The sequence below is a fragment of the Myripristis murdjan genome, chromosome 21 (assembly GCF_902150065.1).
Source record: "Myripristis murdjan chromosome 21, fMyrMur1.1, whole genome shotgun sequence".
NCBI lineage: Eukaryota > Metazoa > Chordata > Actinopteri > Holocentriformes > Holocentridae > Myripristis > Myripristis murdjan.
In genome coordinates this window covers 3976344-4000725 of record NC_044000.1, presented here as the reverse complement: position 1 = coordinate 4000725, position 24382 = coordinate 3976344, and the positions used below count along the sequence as shown (strand labels likewise).

General features: G+C 38.4%; 1 protein-coding gene across 2 annotated transcripts in view; it reads right to left on the bottom strand.

The window, feature by feature from the left end:
- The window catches only part of LOC115380325 (macrophage receptor MARCO-like), a 118939-nt gene that overhangs the window by 42043 nt on the left and 52514 nt on the right, over positions 1-24382 (bottom strand). Inside the window, exons 12-16 of one of the 2 annotated variants that reach the window (XM_030081455.1) lie at positions 11163-11225; positions 10949-11029; positions 8400-8456; positions 5911-6075; positions 2956-3116 (exon numbers count right to left, since the gene is read on the bottom strand). In XM_030081455.1, coding sequence (XP_029937315.1) covers positions 2986-3116; positions 5911-6075; positions 8400-8456; positions 10949-11029; positions 11163-11225 — 497 coding nt within the window. In that variant the 3' untranslated portion in view covers positions 2956-2985. Of the gene's footprint in view, positions 1-2955; positions 3117-5910; positions 6076-8399; positions 8457-10948; positions 11030-11162; positions 11226-24382 lie in introns of those variants that run through there. The other variant, XM_030081454.1, reaches the window with a different exon arrangement.

The following is a 24382-nucleotide window of genomic DNA, read 5'->3' as shown; positions in this document are numbered from 1 at the left end:
GTGGGCGGGCCAATACCCCCTGGCCCCCAACTTCCGGCGCCATTGCCCAGCCCTACTACTGAGTTCTACAGTGAGTAGACCTCTGTGGACCTCTGTGTATTTTAAACTCACTTCAAGCTCAGTATTTAGTCACACAGGCACATTTTAAACATGTATGAATCCCATATATTGATACTCCACCTAAGAAATAACAGTGCCCGCTGCAGCCAAAAATGGGATTCCATATAACAGAAACTTTCTGCTTCCACAAAAACCTTTCAGACTATGTTCTTCAAAGAACAATATCTTTAAATGGTTCAGCGGTGCCTCAAAGGCCAAAAAAAGGTTTTTCAAAGAAGAAAGAAGGGAAAAAGTCTATCGAAATAGCAGTTACAGGACAATTACAGGTGTCAACTGGAACCAAAAATAGTTTTTCATTGTGATTCTATTGGAGAATCCACAAGGAGAAAAGAAGCTTTTAGTGGTTCTTCAAAGAATCACCAAAGGTGCTTCAAAGACCCATCAAAATTCTTGGAAGAACAAGAAATGCCTCATGAATTTTAGAGCCCTTTCTTGAATTATATTTCTGCTTGCATAGAACCAGCCACAAAATATGATGCAGCAAAATAGCTGACTTGACAATCAGACACACACTCCCACACTACTTTTTTTCATACTATATGTTACTGTGAATGGCCACAAGATGGCGTCCCAATCTAATTTTCCCTTGCCCGGTGTGCTTGCTTCAGGTTTGATCTGTTACAGTACATGTGGGTTGTGCAAGCATACAGAGCAGAGCATTTATGCTGGAGCCTATGCTGTTAAATGGATGGCATGTCAGCATTTAGTCTGTGATCACTGGTAGTTGTTTTCCAAGATGACCAGCACTACACAATGCCTCATTCTGCTCCTATTGTGTCAATAAAATTTACACCAAGAATTTTTTTTCTTCAGTTACGTCACCAAGTCGAAGCCAACTGGATGAACGACTTTATTTTGCAGCCTTTATTTAAAAAAAAAAAAAAAAAAAAAAAAAGTTGTTACAGTGCTCAATAATGCGTGCACGGTTCCTGAAATCTGTTGGCTATATGAAATGGAACTTGGCATGCGGTTTTCTATGGTGTGTTTTGTGAATATGGAGGGAGATCCATTTTTTTCCCTTTGAGTCTTTGGCTCTTTTCAAGCAATTTTGCAATGAATTAATAGTAAATAAAAAAGTGGGTAAACTATATGACCTCCAGTCGCTGATCATCGAAAGGAAAAAATCCTAATATAGCCTAGACAGAAATCAGTCTGAGAAAACCGCTGATTTATTGTTTCTTAATAGAAACACCGTCTTTATGCTATTACACTGTGGCTTTACATAATAAATAATTATTTCCGGCTAAAAAAGGTGGTGCACCCATACACACCGTGGTTGCTGGAAAATTATAGATAGATAGATAGATAGATAGATAGATAGACAGACAGACAGACAGATAGATAGATAGATAGATGATGTCAAGAGTATCTTCTCTATTTTCCATGTAAAGTCTTTGTTCACCTCTCACGTTGGTTAGCAATGATATTTCTAGGTGGAAGCCAGACACATGGGTCGCTGTGACTGATCACGAACAGACTGGTGAGGAACCACAGGGCTTTTTGGACTGTCAAAAATGTGAGTAACTGTTGTGAAAATCAGATCTACCTCCTCCCTTCCAGTTTCCTTACACCTTTTCCTTTCTTTTCCCCAGAGATGCAGCAGACTTCAGTGAGATCTAACAGACATGCTCCTCTGTACTGTAGGCTAAATATCCGTGTTAAATAACATCACGAGGAAAGTAAACTTTTACAGCTCTTTATCAGCAGTTGAACAGACAGGTAAAGATCAAGAAAATTCAGCAGTTTAGTGCTTTCAAAATCTAAAAAAAAAAAAGAAAAAAAAACTACACCCCAAAAAATAAGAATATTGTTAAATACACACACACACACACACACACACACACACACACACACACATTTTGAACAATGTATTTGCATTTTGAACGAAATCGGAGCAGTCAACGGGAGGGCTGTGTTGTGTTTCAATACTCACACATTGTGATTTCTGACATTAAGAGGACACCTTCCTGCATCATTAAAGGCTGTTTTGGCTTTATTCAATCTGGCTGTTTGTTTGACAGCTAGAACATTGATATAAATAAATATTAGGTGATGTAATTACATTTCAAACTGGAAATCTGAAAAAAGCAGCCACGAGACTGACGAAAATGCTTGAACTTGTGCATGTGCGTATGAGGGTTTTTTTTTTGTTTTTGTTTTTTTATCTAAACGACAAGCCGGTTTTTAATCATTGTTTTTTCATCCGGCGTTGATGGGTTTAATTTCGCTCTCTGATGCCGGTGATGTGCATGATGTCCAAGGCAAATTCCCCTGCGGCGACAAAGTTTACCTCAAGTTAAATCTTAATCTCAGCCTTAAAAATGACCCAGGTGTGAGAATAAAAGCCAAGTTGCTGCCAGCAAAGTATTTGGAAAGTAGTAACTGACACAGTCCACAGTTGGGAAACCAAGGAAAGATGGAGTATTTTATTGTAGCAAACTTTGATTACATGAGTTTTTTGTAACTTTCCTTCAGCATACATGATGTACAGAAAAAAAAGGCTTTTAGCATAATCTTTTGCTTATGGTACAGTGTCATGCATTTAAACTAATGTCTTGATTAATGAAGTGAAATGGAGCTTGGTATGCGGTTTTCTATGGTGTGTTTTGTGAATATGGAGGGAGATCCAGCTGTGAACATCATGAGTGCACTCTTTGTTCTCTGCTCTTATCTTTGGAGAAGTGTGTCTGTAGTGCACATTTGTATGTGTGTGTGTGTGTGTGTGTGTGTGTGTGTGTGTGTCTGCATTGGCCTGTGCATTTCCTGCCACTCAAGTGACAATGCATCATTTTTCCATGCTGCTTGTGTTGCCTGTTGACCGGTCCTGTGTCTCTCTTGGTTTCGGTGGTCGTAGATGCTGACTGTCTAGGTACATTGCACCCCAGCATCCTCACCGTGGTCACAGTTGTTAACACCCACTCCATTGTGTGGGCAGTCGAAGATATTTGTCTCAGTGCCAGTGCACCTCAAGTCATCAAGCCAGATGTTACCAGTGCCTGAAAAACAAAGGCAGTTAAAAGAAGTTTGAACACACCTTCTCATTTTTTCTTTATTTTTACTACTTTCTACATTGTAGATACTTACTGAAGACATCAAATATATGAAGTAAGACATATGGGATTAAACTGTTAAATAAGTCTAAATATGTTTTATATTTTAAATTCCTCAAAGTATCCACCCTTTGCTTTGTTGACAGCGCTGCAAACCCTTGGCCTTCTCTCAATGAGCTTCATGATGTAGTCTCCTGAAATGGTTTTCACTTCACAGGTGTGCCTTATCAGGGTTAATTAGTGGAATTTCTTGCTTTATCAATGGGGTTGGGACCATCAGTTGTGTTGTGCAGAAGTCAGGTTACTACACAGCTGACAGCCCTATTGGACAACTGTTAAAATTCATATTATGGCAAGAACCAATCAGCTAAGTAAAGAGAAATGACAGTCCATCATTACTTTAAGAACTGAAGGTCAGTCAGTCCGGAAAATTGCAAAAACTTTGAATGTGTCCCCAAGTGCAGTCGCAAAAACCATCAAGCGCTATGACGAAACTGGTTCACATGAGGACTGACCCAGGAAAGGAAGACCAAGAGTCACCTCTGCTTCTGAGGACAAGTTCATCCGAGTCACCAGCCTCAGAAATTGCAAGTTAACAGCAGCTCAGATCAGAGACCAGATAAATGCCACACAGAGTTCTAGCAGCAGACCCATCTCTAGAACAACTGTTAAGAGGAGACTGTGCCAATCAGGCCTTCATGGTCAAATAGCTGCTAGGAAACCACTGCTAAGGAGAGGCAACAAGCAGAAGAGATTTGTTTGGGCCAAGAAACACAAGGAATGGACATTAGACCAGTGGAAATCTGTGCTTTGGTCTGATGAGTCCAAATTTGAGATCTTTGGTTCCAACCACCGTGTCTTTGTGAGACGCAGAAAAGGTGAACGGATGGATTCCACATGCCTGGTTCCCACTGTGAAGCATGGAGGAGGAGGTGTGATGGTGTGGGGGTGTTTTGCTGGTGACACTGTTGGGGATTTATTCAAAATTGAAGGCACACTGAACCAGCATGGCTATCACAGCATCCTGCAGCGACATGCCATCCCATCCGGTTTGCGTTTAGTTGGACGATCATTTATTTTTCAACAGGACAATGACCCCAAACACACCTCCAGGCTGTGTAAGGGCTATTTGACCAAGAAGGAGAGTGATGGAGTGCTGCGGCAGATAACCTGGCCTCCACAGTCACCGGACCTGAACCCAATCCAGATGGTTTGGGGTGAGCTGGACTGCAGAGTGAAGGCAAAGGGGCCAACAAGTGCTAAACACCTCTGGGAACTCCTTCAAGACTGTTGGAAAACCATTTCAGGTGACTACCTCTTGAAGCTCATCGAGAGAATGCCAAGAGTGTGCAAAGCAGTAATCAGAGCAAAGGGTGGCTATTTTGAAGAATCTAAAATATAAAATATGTTTTGAGTTATTTCACACTTTTGTGTTTACTACATAATTCCACATGTGTTTATTCATAGTTTTGATGCCTTCAGTAAAAATCTACAATGTAAATAGTCATGAAAATAAAGAAAAAACATTAAATGAGAAGGTGCGTCCAAACTTTTGACTGGTAGTGTATGTATCTATCAATCTATCTCTCTCTCTCTCTCTTTATATATGTGTGTGTGTGTGTGTGTGTGTGTGTGTGTACATATAGATAGATAGATAGATATATAGATAGATAGATAGATAGATATCATCTTAAGGAAAGGTTACCAAAAGGCCACTTAAAAGTGAATCATTTCTTAAAGTAATGTCATCTGTGCCCAGCAATAGAAAAACACACATGGATTCAAACATAATACATTACATACACAGCAAGATATTTTGTGCTTTGTACAGAGTCATTGCACCCTATTGAATTGGTTTAAATGTGTAATATGTAATAATTTACAGGCTCAAATGTTTAAATAAATGTTAAATAAAATGTTAACTAAATGCATAAATGTTAAAATAACCATAAGAAAACAATTACACTTACACTTGTGTTGTCGATGTATTGTGTTGTGGTGTAAAAATTTTGGCTCAAACAACAATAAATGAAACATTATTACAATAACTCCCAACCTCTTAAGTCTATACAAAATTGCAGACTAACAGCCACTAGATGGCGCTAAAGCATTATAAAATTACACAGTGTAAACACCTGCTATTCTTCATTTTACAGTCTGGTCAGCTGGCAGTTAACAGTGATCTGGTAAATGTCAAAGCTCATTTTCCCCAAAAAGTATGCAAGAGGGTGACACTATCTCCTGTCATCTCCCTTAAATTGCTTTGCTTTTGCAAAAACTATTAGGCTCCATAATATATTTAGCTAATACTAATCATAGTGAAAGTAGCACAATTATAAAGTTGCTGACTGTGAAAACCTTGTACAGGTGATGGCTTGGTGGTTTTTATGTTGTCACTTGAATTGAAGCTTTGTCTGTTTTTAGCAGATAAATAGATAACAGCAGATAAACCCAAAAAGTGCACTGTCATCAGATGAAAAAGAAAACCAATTGTCCTAACTCAAAGAAAAGTTGACACTGTACAGCAAGTTTTCAACCAAAAAGAGAAAAAAATCCCAAAATTCCTTAATCCACACAATATGTAATGTGACCATAAATGCTCATGTGGAAAGAAGTGCTTGGAAAATGAATTCAAGTAAAAACTATAAGGCTTTTGTGAGCAATTAGACTGAGAAGAGGAGAAGTGACATTATCTGGTTTGGAGAGGACAATGTGAGGGTGGTGGATTTGTTGTTCTTACCTGGGTTGGCAGTGAAGACATCGCTGACATCCTGATACTGCAGCATCCTACAGATCACTCTGCCATCTTTACGGTCAAAGCTGTCATTACACACAGTGCCCCATGCTCCATTGTGCAACACCTCCACTCTCCCACGTTGTGTCCCTCCAGCAATCCGCACATTCACTGTAGAGGAAGAAAGATACTACTGTTGAAGGTCCCGCTGACTGAAACTTCACTTTTTAAACTGCTACTCCAACTTCTCACTTCTGTATTCAAGACAGAACAGTCCAGAATGCTGGAACAAGGGATACACTTACTGCCAAGCGACAGTAATGTTTTACCAAAGAATCTACTGAGTTTAAGGTGCTATGATAGTGTGCAAAGCTGATAATCTGTGTCTCGATTTGGATTAATCACAAGGTTGGGATTGGTATTAAAAATGCAGTAACAGTGAGGGTTAACTGAGGGTGTCAATATTATCCTATCCAAATCAAGTGTCATTTAAAATTAAAAGTACTTAAAAAATTAAAAGTGCTAAGTGTAGTAGGACATTTGTAGTACTTGCACAACATGGAGCATTCATATAACTGTTCAGTAAAATGGATGAAATGTATGTTTTCTCATTGTCCCTTTAGGAAAGGGAGACAACACATGCCCCTGCTCTGCTTAACTTCTACTCTGCATTTCCGTGCTTTGCATCATAGTTTCATATTATTGAGTAAAATGTACATAAACTTGGAAACACAGACTGTACTGCTGTAGACATATGTAATTACATGGAATGGAAAGGAGTAATGTAGAGGAATGTGAATTTTGCCTGATGTTAAAATGTTCCCCCTGTTGGCTGATTTCTGTAGGTGGAGGGATTTGAATGCTGCTAACTGATCACTAGTAACTGCCATGTCCACCTGCTGCAACATGGTTTTCAGTCAACACAGCAGCTGCTTTAGCTAGTTCACAGTGCTATTGCAAATCATTTTAACAACTTTAGCCACCTACAACAATGTCAGTCATTGTTGACACTTTGTTGCAGCTATGCTGAGTCAATTTGTTGGTGAAAGGGGTCGTAATAAATACAAGAGTTTTATATTTATCCAAAAGCCGATGATAAACAGTTGGATGAATGCTTCAGTGACGTTACATTAATTCTAACACACAGACTGGGGGGCCTCTCCAGCAAGGCTAGTTGATAAATTAGATTTTTGCCAAATCCTGTTGGCAGAACACAGCTTTGAGTATTTTTAGTTTTATTTCATTTAAAGGAATACTCCAGCGTTTTGGGTAAAATACCTTTTTTTCTGACTTACCCAGACTAAGGCAAGATGTTCAATGCCATTTTCACCTCTGTACATCCAGAGGTTCAATAGCGCTGCTAGGATCCTAATGAGGGCACGCAAGCAGGACCACATCACGCCCATCCTCAAATCACTCCACTAGCTGCCCATTGAACTCAGAATTCAATACAAGATCTCCCTCCTCACACATCAGTGCATTCATGTGCATGCTCCACACTATCTTAAAGAACTCCTTAACTTTTTACTAAAGCCTTTTAATGTATTTTATCATGTTGTCTGTTTTTAACTTAGCATATTTGCACTGCCTTCTGTAGCACTTTGAGACTTGTTTTTTATGTAAAGTGTGTTACAAATACAATTTATTATTATTATTATTATTATTATTATTATTATTATTATTATTATCATTATCATTATCATTATTATACTTCTGTCTATCACAGTGATCCACACACTACTAAAGTACCAGTGGTTTAAGCATGGTGCAAGTACCCTGAGCAGTGCACGCATCACTGCACTAGACGGAAAGATGCATGTCTTCAGTTGTTATAGTTCCAATCATCTAACTTCTCCTAAAACAAGTCTTGTTTTTATCAAAAATTTCAATACGTGTATTTCAAATCCACATGATACACTGTGTAAATAAGACAGCTTTGGAGTTGCTGTAACATTTGTTTTTTTTGTTGTTTTTTTTTCACTTTGATGGAGCCAGGCTAATGACTCCTAGACTTGAAGTCTTTATGCTAAGCTAACACAAAATGCTATTTATAGAAACCAAACCTGTGGACACACAGAGGTGAAAATGATATCAAACATCTTGTCTCAGTCTGGGTAAGTCATAAAAAGGGGTATTCTGCCCAAAATGTTGGAGTAATTCTTTAAAACATCGATAGCAGCATAACTATATCATCCATTTTCTGATATTAGTCAGCTAATAAGCTGTGATGTCTCTCGCTCTGGCACAGTTGAATTGCGTCAACAAAATTTGACACAAAATCTTCCCCAGTGTTGTCATATGGTAGGGTTAATTGACAATTACACCCTTTTGCTTGCTTAGTGTGTCGTTTTCCTTTTTCAGACAAAGCTGATTTCATGAAATATTGCAATGTCAGGCTGTTGCTATATTCTGATTGGTTCTGCTCTGCCCTCCACTGAGCTCTGCTCCACTGCCGCTGACTCCCCTGCTCTCAGGTCAGCCCTGCGCAGACTTACGGGCTGCGGCTCCTTGCTCTCCTTTGGGTCCAGGAGAGCCTGGTGGTCCTGCAGGACCTGTGGAGGTAAGGAGGAACCATATGACTGGTCATCTGATGTTGAAACCATTTTAAAAGTTCCCAGCCAAGTCAAGTTTATTTGCATAGCCTCATACTTGGTGATCACTTGTATCATCCATAATGAAGATGAAGGACACTGTCTGGCCAATTATTGCTGCATGAAATAAGGTCTACACAATGCAATACAAATAAATAGACAGATACAACTATGAACGTTATTATGAAGGCATATATTGCACTTGCACAGGTACACACCCATGTCTTTGCATTCCTTTGTAGTACCACTGAAACCAAAAATTTCAGGTAATATACAATGCCACCAGAACGTATTCACACCCCTTCACTTTTTCCACATTTTGTTACGTTACAGACTTATTCTAAAACCGATTTGAAGAAGATCGACAGTACAATACTGGGGCATAAAACATATTTGTTATTTTTTGTCATAAATGTGGACAAATTTAAAGATATTGAAAATGTGTAAAATATATAGAGCTTTGATTCAGAGATATGGGTATCAGTTGAACCCTACCTTACATGGCCAAAAAATCTACTTTATGGTTTTTAGCAGCCAAAGCCTGACAGTTTTCCTTTGTGTTTTTGAGAAATTCAGTAATCAGTGCTAGTTTGTAATAGAAAAATATTGTACCCTCTCAACAACAACAACAAAAACAAAACTATTTTCATGAACTATTTTTCCATGTTCAATCAACTGGATTTACCACAGGTGGAAGGATAATCAGTGGCAATTGGATGCACCTGAGCTCAATTTTGAGCGTCGTAGCAAAGGGTGTGAATACTTATGTACCTATTATGTTTAAATGTTTACATTTTTAAGAAATTTACAAAAATGTCTGAAAACATATTTTCACTTTGTCATTATGGGCTATTTCGTGTCATTTTTTTTAAAAAAAGAAAACTATCCTCAAATCGGTTTTAGATTAAGTCTGTACCATAACAAAATGTGGAAAAAGTGAAGGGGTGTGAATACTTTCTGGTGGCACAGTAAAGCACACCGCGGTGTATGTTGAATGGGAGGCGGCACAAGCACCAAAAAAAAAAAAAAAGAAAAAAGAAAAAGAAAAAGAAAAAGAAAAAAAGAAAAGAAAAGAAAAAGAAAAAAACATCAGCACCGCAGAGTGGGTTTCTATTAGGGCCCACTCACATTGGCAAGTTTGGTAGGAGCAGAGGTGGGTAGAGTAGCCAAAAATTGTACTCAAGTAAAAGTACTGTTACTTCAGAATAATATGACTCAAGTAGAAGTAAAAAGTAGAAGTAACCTTTTAATTCACTGTTATATAGTAACCTTTTAATTGAAGGTTACTATATATATAGTAACTTTTTAATTCACTGTTTAAATGTCTCTTCTGGCATTTATTCCTTATATTTCTTATTAGCGCATATAAAATCAGATAATGTGTGATATGCATGTGTAAACAGAATAATTCAAAGAACTTGTAATTGACTTTTTTTCTTGTCTTTGTGTGTGTAATCAACTTGTGAATTTTTATAGTGATATCTGAAAGTAAAATTTGGAACCCCTTTCCCCTGTGTGTTAAAAATGGTGGGGTTTTTTTTGTAATATGTGGTCATAAATACGTGATTTTCAAAACTTTCCACCAATGGGATTTCTTGGGACTTTTTTTCCCTCAGTCAGGACAAACTGAGGATACAAAATCAGTTGAGTTTGCTTCTCTTGCAACTTGTCCTAGGTTGACCCCAATTTTGGTCTAAAATTACTGGACTAGCTCTAGCTGTCAGTTGGACGCTCTCTGAAGAAGGAGGAAGTTACCTCCGAAACTGTCAAGGTAAATAAACATCCCTATGTCTGATTAAAAGGAACAAAACGTCTTTTAGTTCAAAGGAAGACATGACCCGCTGAACGCTGATTCTGCCATTTTCATTTGATTTGCTCCGACTGACTGTGAAAAAACTGTAAACTCCCGTCCCACTGATTGGTGAAGTTTTTTCTTCACAAATCTACTCAAGTAAAAGTAAAAGTATAGAGATTTAAAACTACTCATAGAAGTATTTTTTTTTTTTTCAAAAACGTACTCAAGTAAATGTAACGGAGTAAATGTAACTCGTTACTACCCACCTCTGGGTAGGAGTAGTAACATGGAAGGGCGCAAGGCGGTAATTTCGCCTAGGGCGGCAACATAGGCAGAACCGTGTCTTTAAATTTGTCCACATTTATGACAAAAAATACCAAGTATGTTTTATGCCCCAGAATTGATGTCAGGATAGGAAATCTCTGAAACAGTATCGAGACTACATTTAGACCCTAAACCTCTCCATGGAAACCCACACAAATGAGATTCTTTTACAATTAGCAGCTCTTAACAGCAGAGTAACCCACCATATTCATTTAGTAGCAAATCTGGGATACCTCTCTATCATCAAACTAATAATTCATTTACAAACGACCATTAAATGAATAAATAAGATGTGTAAAAAATCATTGCATGTTCTACAGACTTTGAAACTGACCTGGAACTCCATTTGGGCCAGTGTTCCCTGTTTCACCTTTTGCCCCTTTCATGCCAGCGGCACCAGCAATCCCTGGCGGTCCTGGTAATGTAAATACAGTAGATTATGTTTGGTAAAATACCTGTCCTAGCCATAAGTAAAGAGGTGGAACACAATGCTGTAGTTCTACACGTGTGCACACACACACACACACACACACACACACATCACATACCTTGTACACCAGCGACCCCCTTGTCACCTTTGGCCCCAGCTGTTCCAGGAGGCCCCTGAAGGCCTGCAGTCAGAGCAGAAATGGTATGTCAGAGGCAGTGAAATATACAGGTTTCACATACCCGTACTAAGGCTATCTTTTTTTGTATCTTCATTCTTCTAACTTTTTTTTTTTTTTTTTTTTTTTGTATTTTTGTATTTTGTATTTGTATATTGAAGTGAACTCATCATTGCTATCCCATTACCTAAGCTCCATAACCTCTCATTTACCCAATCTCACAATCTCCTTTACTAAAATGCTACTCTGGTTTCAGCACCCTAACTACTCTAATCTATCTTGGAAAAATGTTTGGAGAGGGCAAGATTCAGCAGAAGCTCAGCTGAAATCCCTCAAAAATGTTTGTGCTGAGAATACTCCTGTATTTAAGAAAAGATGAATATTGGTCTGATGTGTTAATAAACTGCTGTACTTTGAAGTGATTTGATGCTAGCACAGAAACTTTGCTTCTCTGTTCAAATCTCTCCAAAGGAGGCAGCTCTACCTGGCATTCCAGTATCTCCCTTTTCTCCTTTTGCGCCTGGTCCTTGGTCCCCTGGGACTCCTGGGGGCCCCACTGGGCCCTGGGGTCCTACATGGATGCGCACGCACGCACGCACACACACACACACACACACACACACACACACACATACACAGAGAGAGAGAGAGATTGAAAAAGGAAGACCCATGCTGTGCCATCACTGTGACCTCTCAGAAACAGAAACTGAAATGCACTTCCTTCTCTTATGTCCAAAATATCTTAAGATAACAAAACATGATTAACCTGAATTTGCAAAAATATCCCCACCCTGTAGCATCCTTTCAGAAGAACAAATCATTCCACTAATACTGGGAGGGAATTATTTGCAGCAAAATATGGATTTGCCTCAGAGAGAGAGACTGGGCTCTTGTACTGTGTTCTTTAGGAACTGGTAATCTGGTGAATGATGTTATATATTTGCTTTGAATTTTAATGCATTACTGTTTTGTGTATCAGTGTTTCACTGAAGTTGGTTTATTTTATCTATTCTTTATTTTTCTCATTTGGGATGGTTTGGCAACAAAAAATTGTATCTTCCTGCCAATAAAGCTAATTTTGAATTTGAATTTGAATTGAGAGAGTTGATGATTATGGACAGACTCACAGATGTTTTGAGGACTGCAAATTTTTAGTGAAGTGTAGATGGTACAAATTTGCACAGTTCACCCAGCCTCAATAGTATATACTCAGCAATATTGTTGATGATGGCCACAGGATAAAAAAAAAAAAAAGGAAGTGAAACTGTCTAATTTCTCAATCTCAATCTGCTGATGCATTTTCCATGACAGACATGAGGTCCACACATGAGGTCCACAGACCCTATCATATGAACAAAGGAAAAAAAAATACAGGTTTTTCTTACAGTAAATATCCTTTTGTAACTACAGATAAGGTTATTATCATGATGAGTCAGAATGTTTTCACACGCTGACACAAGGAACAGTAGAAAGACATTTTCAGGGAGGGATGTCTGAGCACCCTCTAAAAAGATTGCATTGCCCTGCTAAAAATAATGAACTTTATTTGTATAGGCCTTCTTCAAGATTTCAAAGTGCTTTGACAATGAAAAAAGCAGAATTCATTTACATAATATATATAAAGTAAGTAAAAAGAAGAAGCACTACACCTAAAGATATATTAGAAGATATTATAAAAAAAAAATGACTGACAGAAACAAAAGCTTTTTTCAGATTAGTTTTACAGAGTGATACTAAAAAAATTTTTGCAGTATCACAACTGGTTGCTTTTAGTCTGTAACAGCCAGAAGTGTCTGAGTACCTGAGGCTTCACACCGGCACACAAAGGGTTAAAAGTCCTGTGAAATGGAGCCATTGCATTTTGCATTTTGCTTTTAAAGTGACCTAACTTTTCTAATCTAACTTTTCCTAATCTTAATCAAGTGATGTTTCTGTCCACTTTAATCAAGATGTTTTTATGGCTAAACCTAACCTTTCCCTAACCTTAACCAAGCGGTTTTGTGGTTTTGTTAACTAACAAAAGATAAACATCATGTATGTGAAGATAACCAGCAGATACAAACAGATAGTGTCTAACATAACAAAATGAAACAATGACAATGACACCATGTGTCACCAACATGCAAACTAAAGGAAAACAGGAAGATGGAGTGTGGACTTGTATTGCAGAACTCAACGAGCCATACCCAAGGCCTGTGCGGTCCATAGGGCAGGTTAGGCAAATGCTATAGGCACCATCATGCCAGGGGGCGCCAAGGAGTGAGTTTTTTTTTTCCCATTCTATTTGAAAAAATTAGACAAGCGCCGCGTACCCTCACTGCACCCCACTCACCGAACGGTCCTGACCATACCACAGTTTGTCTGGAAGAGGACCAAGACTAACATTTTCATGTATCTCAATGCAGTTTTTGGTGCCACTTGAGGTCAAAAGGCATTGTTCTCCAATGGTGAAAAGAAAGTAAAAAATGAATCCAGAATGCGACTAAATCACTCAAAACACACTTGTTGTGAACACACTGCTGCATTTTGGCAACAGTGTAGCCTTGCCTTGGTCAAACAAACCTTGCAGTAGTAAACTCCGCTTACAAAGGCTCCTCTCTACACTCAACCTCCAAATGTAGGAAATAAAGTATAACTCCTTGCTTCACTCTGCACTGGAAGTTTAATTCAACTCTGCAAAATGTTTGATCAATCTGTTCTTAAATTGGAAATTTGGCCTTGGGGTAGTGGAACTTTGGTAGTGGAAGTGCAAGGGTAAGCTAATTCATTCTATTTTATAGAGCAAAGATGGAATATCAAGCCAAGCAGCAGAAACTGTTTAAAGGACACATTGTGCACTTTGTAAAAATGTGTTAGCGTCCACAATGAAATCCTTTGAAGGAGTCAGTGCTCATTTCTAAGCAAAGAAAAATGTGAAGTCTCAGAGCCGGTTGAAGGAATTAATTATAAATAAGGGTTATCTTTTACCTAAGTGTGGCAGGGGGCACATTGTGTGCAACGCGTTCATTTTGTTTTGTAATGGGTGAGGTGCTAAAAGAATACTCAGACTGCAAAAAGGTAGATACTCTGATGTGTTTGACATTTAAGTGCCTGTCCGCACCTGTAAATCTAGCCTCAGTTACTCAGTCAGTAATATACTACAGTCACTTATCAGTCAGTCACTTATCTCAACCTGCTCAGAGCTGTGCATTCCAGTTTCTGTAAAAACATAAAAATTACAGTTTGGTTCATCTGCCCAGATAAGAACAATCATATTTGAACTTGGGTGACACCAAGTAACTACACCTGAAAGTGCTTTTCCCCCTCTTCCAAGAGAATTTTGGTGCAATGTGTTAAGAATGAGAATGTTATATGAAACAGCTATGGGAAACAACTCCAAAACATAAGGGATTATGGATATAAGGAGATGAGTATAGATATCTGATAGCCATGGTTGGAAAGGCTAACAGCAGAAATTGAACCAAGCACATAGCAAGCCTCCTCATTAAATAAGCAATAGGCAAATTTTCCATCCATTCCAAGAATCTATTTTTAGGTATACGCCTTTTTTTTGATTGACAATAACCACCATTTTAACCAATCAGCATGAGAAATTAATAAGCTCTTTTTGGCCTATGATTAACCTTTCCACAAATTTTTGTGCAAAAGCAGTATAACTTTCTGAGATATCCTGCTGACAAACAAACAAACAGAATAGGGTAAAAACTCCAACTCCACTGGCAGAGGTAAAGGACACAAACACACTGTCACTGGAACCTTACCAGGTGGTCCAGGAAGTCCCGCAACTCCAGTGCTACCAGGAGGGCCTAAAACATAGAGTCAATGGTAAGCTTGGGTGTGGAGCACAGTTAATACCAAACAGAGCACTGTCATTGGGCAAACAACCCAAGATCCTGATTTTACATTCAAGCCTTCATCTGACCTGACCTTTTCTGTCTCCTATTTATTTTATGAAAATGAATTTACAAACAGGAATAATGACAAAAACCAAAAACAACCTTACAAACTGACAAAATTACTACTGCAGAAAGACACTTTGCATTTTGGCAGTTTTAAATTGATGGCAGTTGATTGAAAAAAATTGTAACATCAATGCCTATAAATCTTGCAACATGGCATCACTAAACTGCACACAGTACATTCATGTTTACCAGCCCATCCGGTCTGTGATGGTCTGAAATGTGATGGAATGTTAGACAGTCCAGCTTTCTCTAGAAGGAGCACTGCTCATTGTTGTTTGAAGGTGAGAATTGGTATTTCTATTGGATCCAGGTCTGGGCAGAGAAGTGCTTCTACCCAACTTCCACATGGACTGACACGGCTAGACATCTATTCTTTTCTGTTGCATCCCAATTTTGTAATTTAGACCAATAAAACATAATAATGTTATCCAACCTGGAGGACCCATGGGGCCTGGCTCTCCCGGTCTACCATTGATTCCCGTTGGTCCTGCTGGCCCAGGAATACCAACACCAATATCACCTGAAAAGAAACACACAGATTCTTGTGTAAGATCCTGTTTGGTTTTGACTTATGCTACACAATAGCATACGAACCTTCACACTCATGAAGAGTTCAGTTTTCATTCATAATTAAAATGTCAGTAAAGATGAGCAGAGGCATAAATAAGCAAAATTTAAGAGGAGAACTTGTGCATTAATAGTACAGTTTTAGCTGTATTTTAGATACATGTCAAGCTAACTTGCTGAATGATGGAACGTACATGCCAGTTTTGCAACCCTGACCTGATGGCACATAAGCTATTATGATTACATTATTGTGAAATTATTATTATTATTATTATTATTATTATTATTATTATTATTAAGTTTGGCTTCAATGAAGAGCCAATAATTGTTTTACTGTTTGTTTTAAAGTCATACATTTATGAGAACAAAACCTGGGATATTCGCTGAGATTAATGAGTTCATAAAGTCAGAAAATTTGCAAGAAAAAAACTGAAATTGTCTTACAATAAAGTTGGAAATTTCTGAGAAACAAAACTCTGAGGAAAACTATGAGGATATAACACAAAAATTTGGAGATAATAAAGTCACAAATTTAAAGAAAATTCAAAATTCTGAGATTATAAAGTCACAAATTTATGAGAAAAGCTTGTCTTTCGTTCATTTATTTATTTATTTATTTTGGTCAAAGAACCAAGAACCAAGAACTGGATTCAGCTAAGTGACATGATGTGGTTCCTTAACCAAAAATATACAAAAAAAAAAAAAAAAGAAAGAAAGAAAGAAAAAAGAAAGGAAAAGAAAAAAACATTTTCTGAGGTTTTTTTTTTTTTTTACACAGTTTGTGACTTAATAATCTCCGAATTTTCAAGTTTTTATCTCATGCATTTTAAGTTTTAATCTCAGTGAATATCTGAGTTTTTCATGGAGTATTACCCCTCCTCCCCTGGCACCATGACTTTTTTTTCTTACAACAGTCCTAATATGCCGTCGTAGTTTTAACAGCTACAGTTCCCAGCTGGCAGAATAGCCAGTAGCTACTATAGCTCCACCCCCAACTCCTTTTAAATACATTGCTCAGCCAAGAAGCTGGCACATCCAAATGGATGGTACCGGTAGCTAACTATGATCCTGTGAATGAGTGAATGAGTTTCACCTACAGCTCATAGATGTCCTTTGCATCTTAAAAAAAGCAGCTGTTTCAGTGCAGAGTGAAAGTGTGTAGGCTTTAGTCCTTTGCAAATCCAGGAAAAAAGAGATTTAAGAAAAGGCAGTTTGTTTCAAGAATAACCATAAACACATGAGAAGACATGGGACTGCTGAACATGCACTCACACAACATACACATACACATATAAATACAGGCACAAACATGCACAGAGAGAGAATAAAGGCAAACAGTGAAAGGATAATTATGATTTAAAAAAAAAAAAATCAAGAACTCATTAGTGTGTTTGGTCACTATGTTTTTAAGGACAATTATTTCTTTAATAGTGGGCACTGATCTGTATTAGCATGCCAATTCATCTAGCATTTGCATTCCAATGGTAAAGTAATGAAGGATGATATTTTCATAGAGACGGGGTTTGGTGGTGGAGGGTGACCTATTGGAAAACATCTGACTGAAACTCGCTGGGTAATTTGTCAGCTTGTGTAAAAGTCCACCCCTGATAGAGATTTCATACAGGAAATGTCAGTGCATTGACTAAGTGCGAGGGCATGCAAAAGAATGGCTGCAGGCCATCCATCCTGGTTTTCATCTGCCTCCTGACAGGAGATGACAGGTCATCAGCGCCAGGATCATCGCCAGACCTACAGCTGAAAGCTAATGCATCGTGCTGCACACACCTTCTCCACGCTGCACAATGAAATTAAGTTTGCATATAAAGACGGCTGTGAGTCTGTGGACAGAGCAAGGTATTAACATGACCAGAGTTAGGGGCTGAAAGGGTGCTGATGATAATCAATAACAAAGAAGCTTCAGACGTCACCAGGTGCTGAGATTTTTGGTCTTTAACTCACTTCCTTTTCTGACTTACCTTTCTCACCCTTCTCTCCTGGTGTACCTGGAGATCCTTGTATCCCAGGTTCACCACGTTGGCCTGAGAGCACACACAGACAATTATAGAAATTAAATTAAAGAGGTAATAGAGTAGATGAACAAAACAATACCGGGGCAGTACTCGGTGATTAACTATTTTTATCTAGAACATCCAGCTCTGACACCCTATAGCAGCGAACATCTGCCCTGCTGAACAAGAAGCTCCAGCTCTAGATGTGCTGTGGCTGTATCGTCAAGATGATGGCTGAAAGACACGAATTTGCAAAATGGTCGAAAATAAAACTAAACCAAAAAGTAGGTATGTTGTTAGTAATTACTCTGTATTCACTTACAAGAGGATATATCAGAAAAAAAAAATCAGTGATTTCAAAATTTCACATGAAAGCCATTCAAAATTAGCTGCTGAAAATGGAGAGTCTGGATAATTTTGTTCCTGCATTTCCAAATTATATCACAATAATAACCTTCAACCTTCTTAACCTGGTGGAAAACTCGAGTTTTTTTTTTGTCAACAATGACAAAATGTTGCAGATACATGCATCTTTATTTTAGGTTTGTACTTTCCTGACTAGCCATTATAACCAGATCAATTTTGTTGAATTCGCTTGACAGACATCCATTTGTGTTTATCATCAAGTTTGATATTCTACCAAAATTGCATGTGAATGTAATGATATTCAGCAGCTAACATAAAAGTCCTGGACCTTCCTACATGTGTTTACAAAATTAGAATAAACTCTTCAATTAGAATTAAGACTTTAAGATATTTTGCAGAGCAAGACAATATAAGTGCATGTGGTTTCAGCGGTACATGAAGTCAACAACATCTGCTGTGACAAAGGAAATGAGCCTTTGCTCTTGGATCATTGCAGCAGCACCAGCCATGCGGCATCACATCCTCACTATACTGGGGTGCTGGTATGTATACATTCAGGAAGTGAGGAACAGAGGGCAATGGATATGTCAGGGTTGAAGGAATTATATCAGACCGAAAAATGGTCCAACTTGACAGAACTGAAATGAAAAACCGAACCCCTATAAACTGCATTGTTTGTGTTTTTGACGAATCCCAGTTTTTATTGCAGTATTGCAGTATTTATTGCAGTAAACATGTTTGGCCACAGCACTGGAAGTGAACAACGGATAATGGAAACAAGACATGTTGGCACATGTAGACCTGCACTGTTTCCACACCTGCAAATATTAAACTTTAAATCCGTCAAACTGTCAAGTGAGTTGATTGGAAAGCCTAGCTTTAAATATAAAAACTATTCATCTCTGTGTGCAACAAGATTCTCTTGTAATATCAGTTGTCTCTGAAGTTTGTGCTGTTTCATACAAAACTAAATTTCTGTTCATATCAGGAATTCCCTCTTGGAGATTAAATAGTTGTTAATGAATCAAGAAAATACTGCATAAAAAAATTGTGTCAGATCATTAAGCCTTCATAGTTCAAATCAGTTTCAGTTCAGTGAGTGAAAATTTAAAGATAATGTCAGCAGTTCTATTTCGGCTGTGTTGTTGTTGTTGTTTGTTTGTTTTTCGTTTTGTTTTGAAGCACGCTCAAATATATTCCCATTTTAGGAATGACAACAGAGGACATTCACTATATTTCCAGCAGGACATACATATGTGAGAATGAAATAGTTTGAAATCACCAACATCATCAACAACAAAATCATTTCTGGATGTGAAAGACTTTTGTCTCCATTCCTAGTATGTATATAAGTATACACTGATGCTGCATGGATCAATCAGATTTTTTTATTTTTTATTTTGTTGGTGTTCTTTTTTCTATGTGCTATGTTAGGTTCATCCACAAATGTAACCTGCTAAACACGGGCGTCCTTTGAGTGCAGTTTCCCTGTAGGATCTAATTGTCGGGACCTAGTACTGAATTAAATGTGTGCAGCCTTCAAGGGTAGAAAGTGAGACAGTGTGCAAGAGTTTATTTGCAACTTTTGATCTCTATTCAAAAAGGTTGTGAGCCTCACCTGGATCTCCCTTCAGCCCTGGTAGATCTGGAATACATGCAGACACAGCAGAGGTCAGAGAGCAACAGTCAGCTGTGTCCCTTATATAGAAAAATACATCCGTTGCATCACATAAACCTGAAATATCGTCCCTAACTGGAAATGACAACAGCTGTTCATGGGATGGATCAGAACTTTGATAATCTCATGCCTAAAACACACATAAAAGTACATACACAGATTCTTCTCACAGTAGGACTAAATTTTTTACCACGTTTTTCTAAAACCTGAATTCTTTAATAAATTAACCCACAATCCTAATCTGGACCTAACTCTAGTCAAGGCCTATTCCTAGAACATGTCACAATTAAATGAAATTACTTAGGTCTTAGGTCAGTATGTATAAATACAAATTCCAACCAATAAAACGAAACACGATTTTTTTTTTTTTTTTTTTTTTGAGTAATCTCACCCCTCAGCCCCTCTCATCAAATAAACTGCCTTTCTTTCCCTATAGCTGTTATCCCTTTGATTTACAATTCTGAATGACCCCTCCCTGTGTTAGGTCTATACTCAGACATCCAGATTCAAGAGGAAATACATCAAATGTATGTGAGATGCTGTCAGAGTGGTTGGTTTTACTGTCACTTTTTGACATTTATTGTAACTTAAACTGAATCCTAATCCTACTTCAGATCTATATATACCAAACCCCAAACTGCCAGCAAAAATGTCCACCAAAATGTCCTTACTTTGGAGGATTTTCCTCATTTTTCGAACCTTGTGAAGACCCTTGGTCATATGTATAGAAGCTATCTTACCTGTTTTGAGGCTGATGGCTGCCAGTTTGTCCTCTAGGATGTAGGTGCTGGTGTTGACTGAGCTCAGGTCGTTCCTCAGTCTGACCAGCTGACCATCATCTCCACAGATGCTGCTGACCTGTTGCCATGGCCACCATTGAAAATGAGAGTTTGATATTACAGCTGCTACATGTAGATGATGATTTCACAGGAAATTTGGTGGATTTTTTTTACAGCACAAAACAGGGAGACGGCGCTGGCCTTTTTAGTGAGCACCCCTGAGGCCAGTTGACAAAAAAAGTCAATCTGGACAAAAAAAATAAATTTGGACTATCAGTTGAGAAATCTGCACACACAGTTTACAAACCATGCTCTCATGTCCACAGATCTGCTGTAGAAATCTCAAGGTACAGATTACAAATCCATGGGTAAGGATTATGAATCCAAGAGCACAGATTCTTAATCCAGGAGTACAGATTTACCTTTTCTTCTCATCTGACCACAGGAGGGCTCTGTTTCAGCACAAACAAACAAAACTGAAGCTTTCAAAGTTTCTAATAGAGGAGTCAGATTAACACTAAAAACCCACCACAGTGAGAGGCTAGTCATCAGGCTCATACATCTTGACCATGATGTCATTTTTTTACAATGATGATGCAACGTTTTCACTTTAATTTGCAATGATATTTTGATGTTTGAAAATGCATCATATTTTGAATTTTACACTTGTGTAGGGTACTTTATTATTTTTTTTTTTTACTTGTGATATGAAACAGCTAAAGTAAATTCATTTATTATTAGTATTATTTTAATTAAAAAATAAATGCTTTATTAAGCTAAACTAAACTAAACTTATAGGTGCACTACACAAATTAATTAATTAATTAATTAAAGAGAGGACAATTTTGCCTCAAGTCACAAAAACATGGAACAAGCAGTAATCTCTCAGTCACTCCAGCTGATGTTGAGAATCATATAGACTTAACTGTTACATTTTGTGTTTATTCTATGTTTTTTGTCAGTTGAGTCTAAAATGTCCTGATTTTGCAATTTTACATAGTGCACATTTCACTAAACATTCACTAAAGTCCTCCACTCCGTATGACCACATCGGTTGATTGTTCCAACCCTCAAATATGACCCAAAGGGCCGTGTCGTTTGCAAGATACAATAGCTCTATAGCCACTAAAAATACTTGGTAAACGTTTGGGAAAGGTCTGTTGTAATGGTTAAGGTTAGGAAGCGTTCTGGGTTAATATTAGGTTACTAACATTTATCAACACTGCTGTCACTTGGATTTGAACTTGAGTAAGCTGAGTGGAAGTCATGCTGATTGACCTATCCATCACCCCACCCAATGTCCTTTTGTCACTCCCTAAATACTACACCACAGTGGTGTTATTTATAGGACTGCTAAAGGTCGCTTAACTTTAAAACATAACTATAGGTACCTTTACTGGCCTAAGTAAAATGCCCAAAAAAAAAAAAAAAAAAAGAAGAAGAAGAAAGAAAAAGAAAGAAAACTGAACTTATTTGACCCGGTCAATAACATACACTATATTACCAAAAGTATTCGCTCACCCATTCAAATGATCAGAATCAGGTGTCCTAATCACTTGGCCTGGCCACAGGTGTATAAAATCAAGCACTCAGGCATGCAGACTGTGAAACAAGACATTTGTGAAAGAATGGGCCGCTCTCAGGAGCTCAGTGAATTCCAGCGTGGAACTGTCATAGGATGCCACCTGTGCAACAAATCCAGTCGTGAAATTTCCTCGCTCCTAAATATTCCACAGTCAACTGTCAGCTCTATTATAACAAAATGGAAGCGTTTGGGAACAACGGCAACTCAGCCACGAAGTGGTAGGCCACGTAAAGTGACGGAGAGGGGTCAGCGGATGCTGAAGCGCATAGTGCAAAGAGGTCGCCGACTTTCTGCACAGTCAATTGCTACAGAGCTACAAACTTCATGTGACCTTCAGATTAGCCCAAGTACAGTACGCAGAGAGCTTCATGGAATGGGTTTCCATGGCCGAGCAGCTGCAGCCAAGCCACACATCACCAAGTGCAATGCAAAGCGTCGGATGCAATGGTGTAAAGCACGCCGCCACTGGCCTCTAGAGCAGTGGAGACGCGTTCTCTGGAGTGATGAATCACGCTTTTCCATCTGGCAATCTGATGGACGAGTCTGGGTTTGGAGGTTGCCAGGAGAACGGTACATTTCAGACTGCATTGTGCCGACTGTGAAATTTGGTGGAGGAGGAATTATGGTGTGGGGTTGTTTTTCAGGAGCTGGGCTTGGCCCCTTAGTTCCAGTGAAAGGAACTTTGAATGCTTCAGGATACCAAAACATTTTGGACAATTCCATGCTCCCAACCTTGTGGGAACAGTTTGGAGCGGGCCCCTTCCTCTTCCAACATGACTGTGCACCAGTGCACAAAGCAAGGTCCATAAAGACATGGATGACAGAGTCTGGTGTGGATGAACTTGACTGGCCTGCACAGAGTCCTGACCTGAACCCGATAGAACACCTTTGGGATGAATTAGAGCGGAGACTGAGAGCCAGGCCTTCTCGACCAACATCAGTGTTTGACCTCACCAATGCGCTTTTGGAAGAATGGTCAAAAATTCCTATAAACACTCTCCTCAACCTTGTGGACAGTCTTCCCAGAAGAGTTGAAGCTGTAATAGCTGCAAAAGGTGGACCGACATCATATTGAACTCTATGGGTTAGGAATGGGATGGCACTTCAGTTCATAGTATGAGTAAAGGCAGGTGAGCGAATACTTTTGGTAATATAGTGTATATGCTAAATGAAATAGTAAAATCAGTAAAATGACCTTGCTCTGCATGGTCCACATATAGCCCTTTAGTGTTTTGATCTCCTGGCTGTTGTTGCGGATCAGCGCTGGAAGGTCAGCATTGTCCTGTTCTCCACCCAATGAAATGTCATTGGTTGATGTCAGTTTCTCTTTCACAGACTCAGACGCTGATGAAAGTGTCAAAACTGTGACCGAGACATAACAAAAGAATTACATTTCAATTCATATATAACTTTCAGTATATGAAACAATAACTGCTTAGGCTTGTGATTAAATTGAAAATCCAAAGTAGCATATGAAATTGTAAATATAACTTTTCTCAGGGTAGCTGAACAAAAAGTAAGATACATATGAATATGAATTCATCCACTGAATTAATTAAATGGTGAAGGCCCCTCATATGATCAATGAACAGGCGACCAATGTCTCATGGTGGCACAATATTACCTTTATAGAGAAGAAAGACATTCACCACAGTCAGCAAGATGAGGTAAACAACAATCACATTCAAACACCACTGTCTTTTTGGCTTCTGTGGCTTCACATCTGAAATTGAAAGAGAAAACCGCAATAGAAAAAAAACATTTTCCCTGAAGGAAACTTACATCTTCAACATTTCAGAAAAAAAGTAACCGTCTGGTTTGATTCTCATGCAATTATCAATTTGCAAGGTTAACATCATGACATATTTCAAGTAAATGGTGGACAATATCAGCTGTCAATCACAGTTAAAAAAAAAAAAATGGGGAAATGGGGAGATGTTTGTTGGGGACAGAGGTGCTCACACATGAACACGTGTGGCAGTGGCCAGGAAGTTCAAGAGGCAGCAGGTCACTGGTTCAAACTGAAGATCATTTGGGAAAATGTATACAGGGTGGTAAATGTGTAGGCCAAGGCTTTACTGGAAAACAAAATATATTCAGTCATTTTACATGAGTACAGACTGGAATAAAAAGAAAAATAAAGTTATCTGATGTAGTTAACACAGGGAAGCATTCCCAACCTACTCTCACACAAAACCTCAAAACTTCTTGCCATCC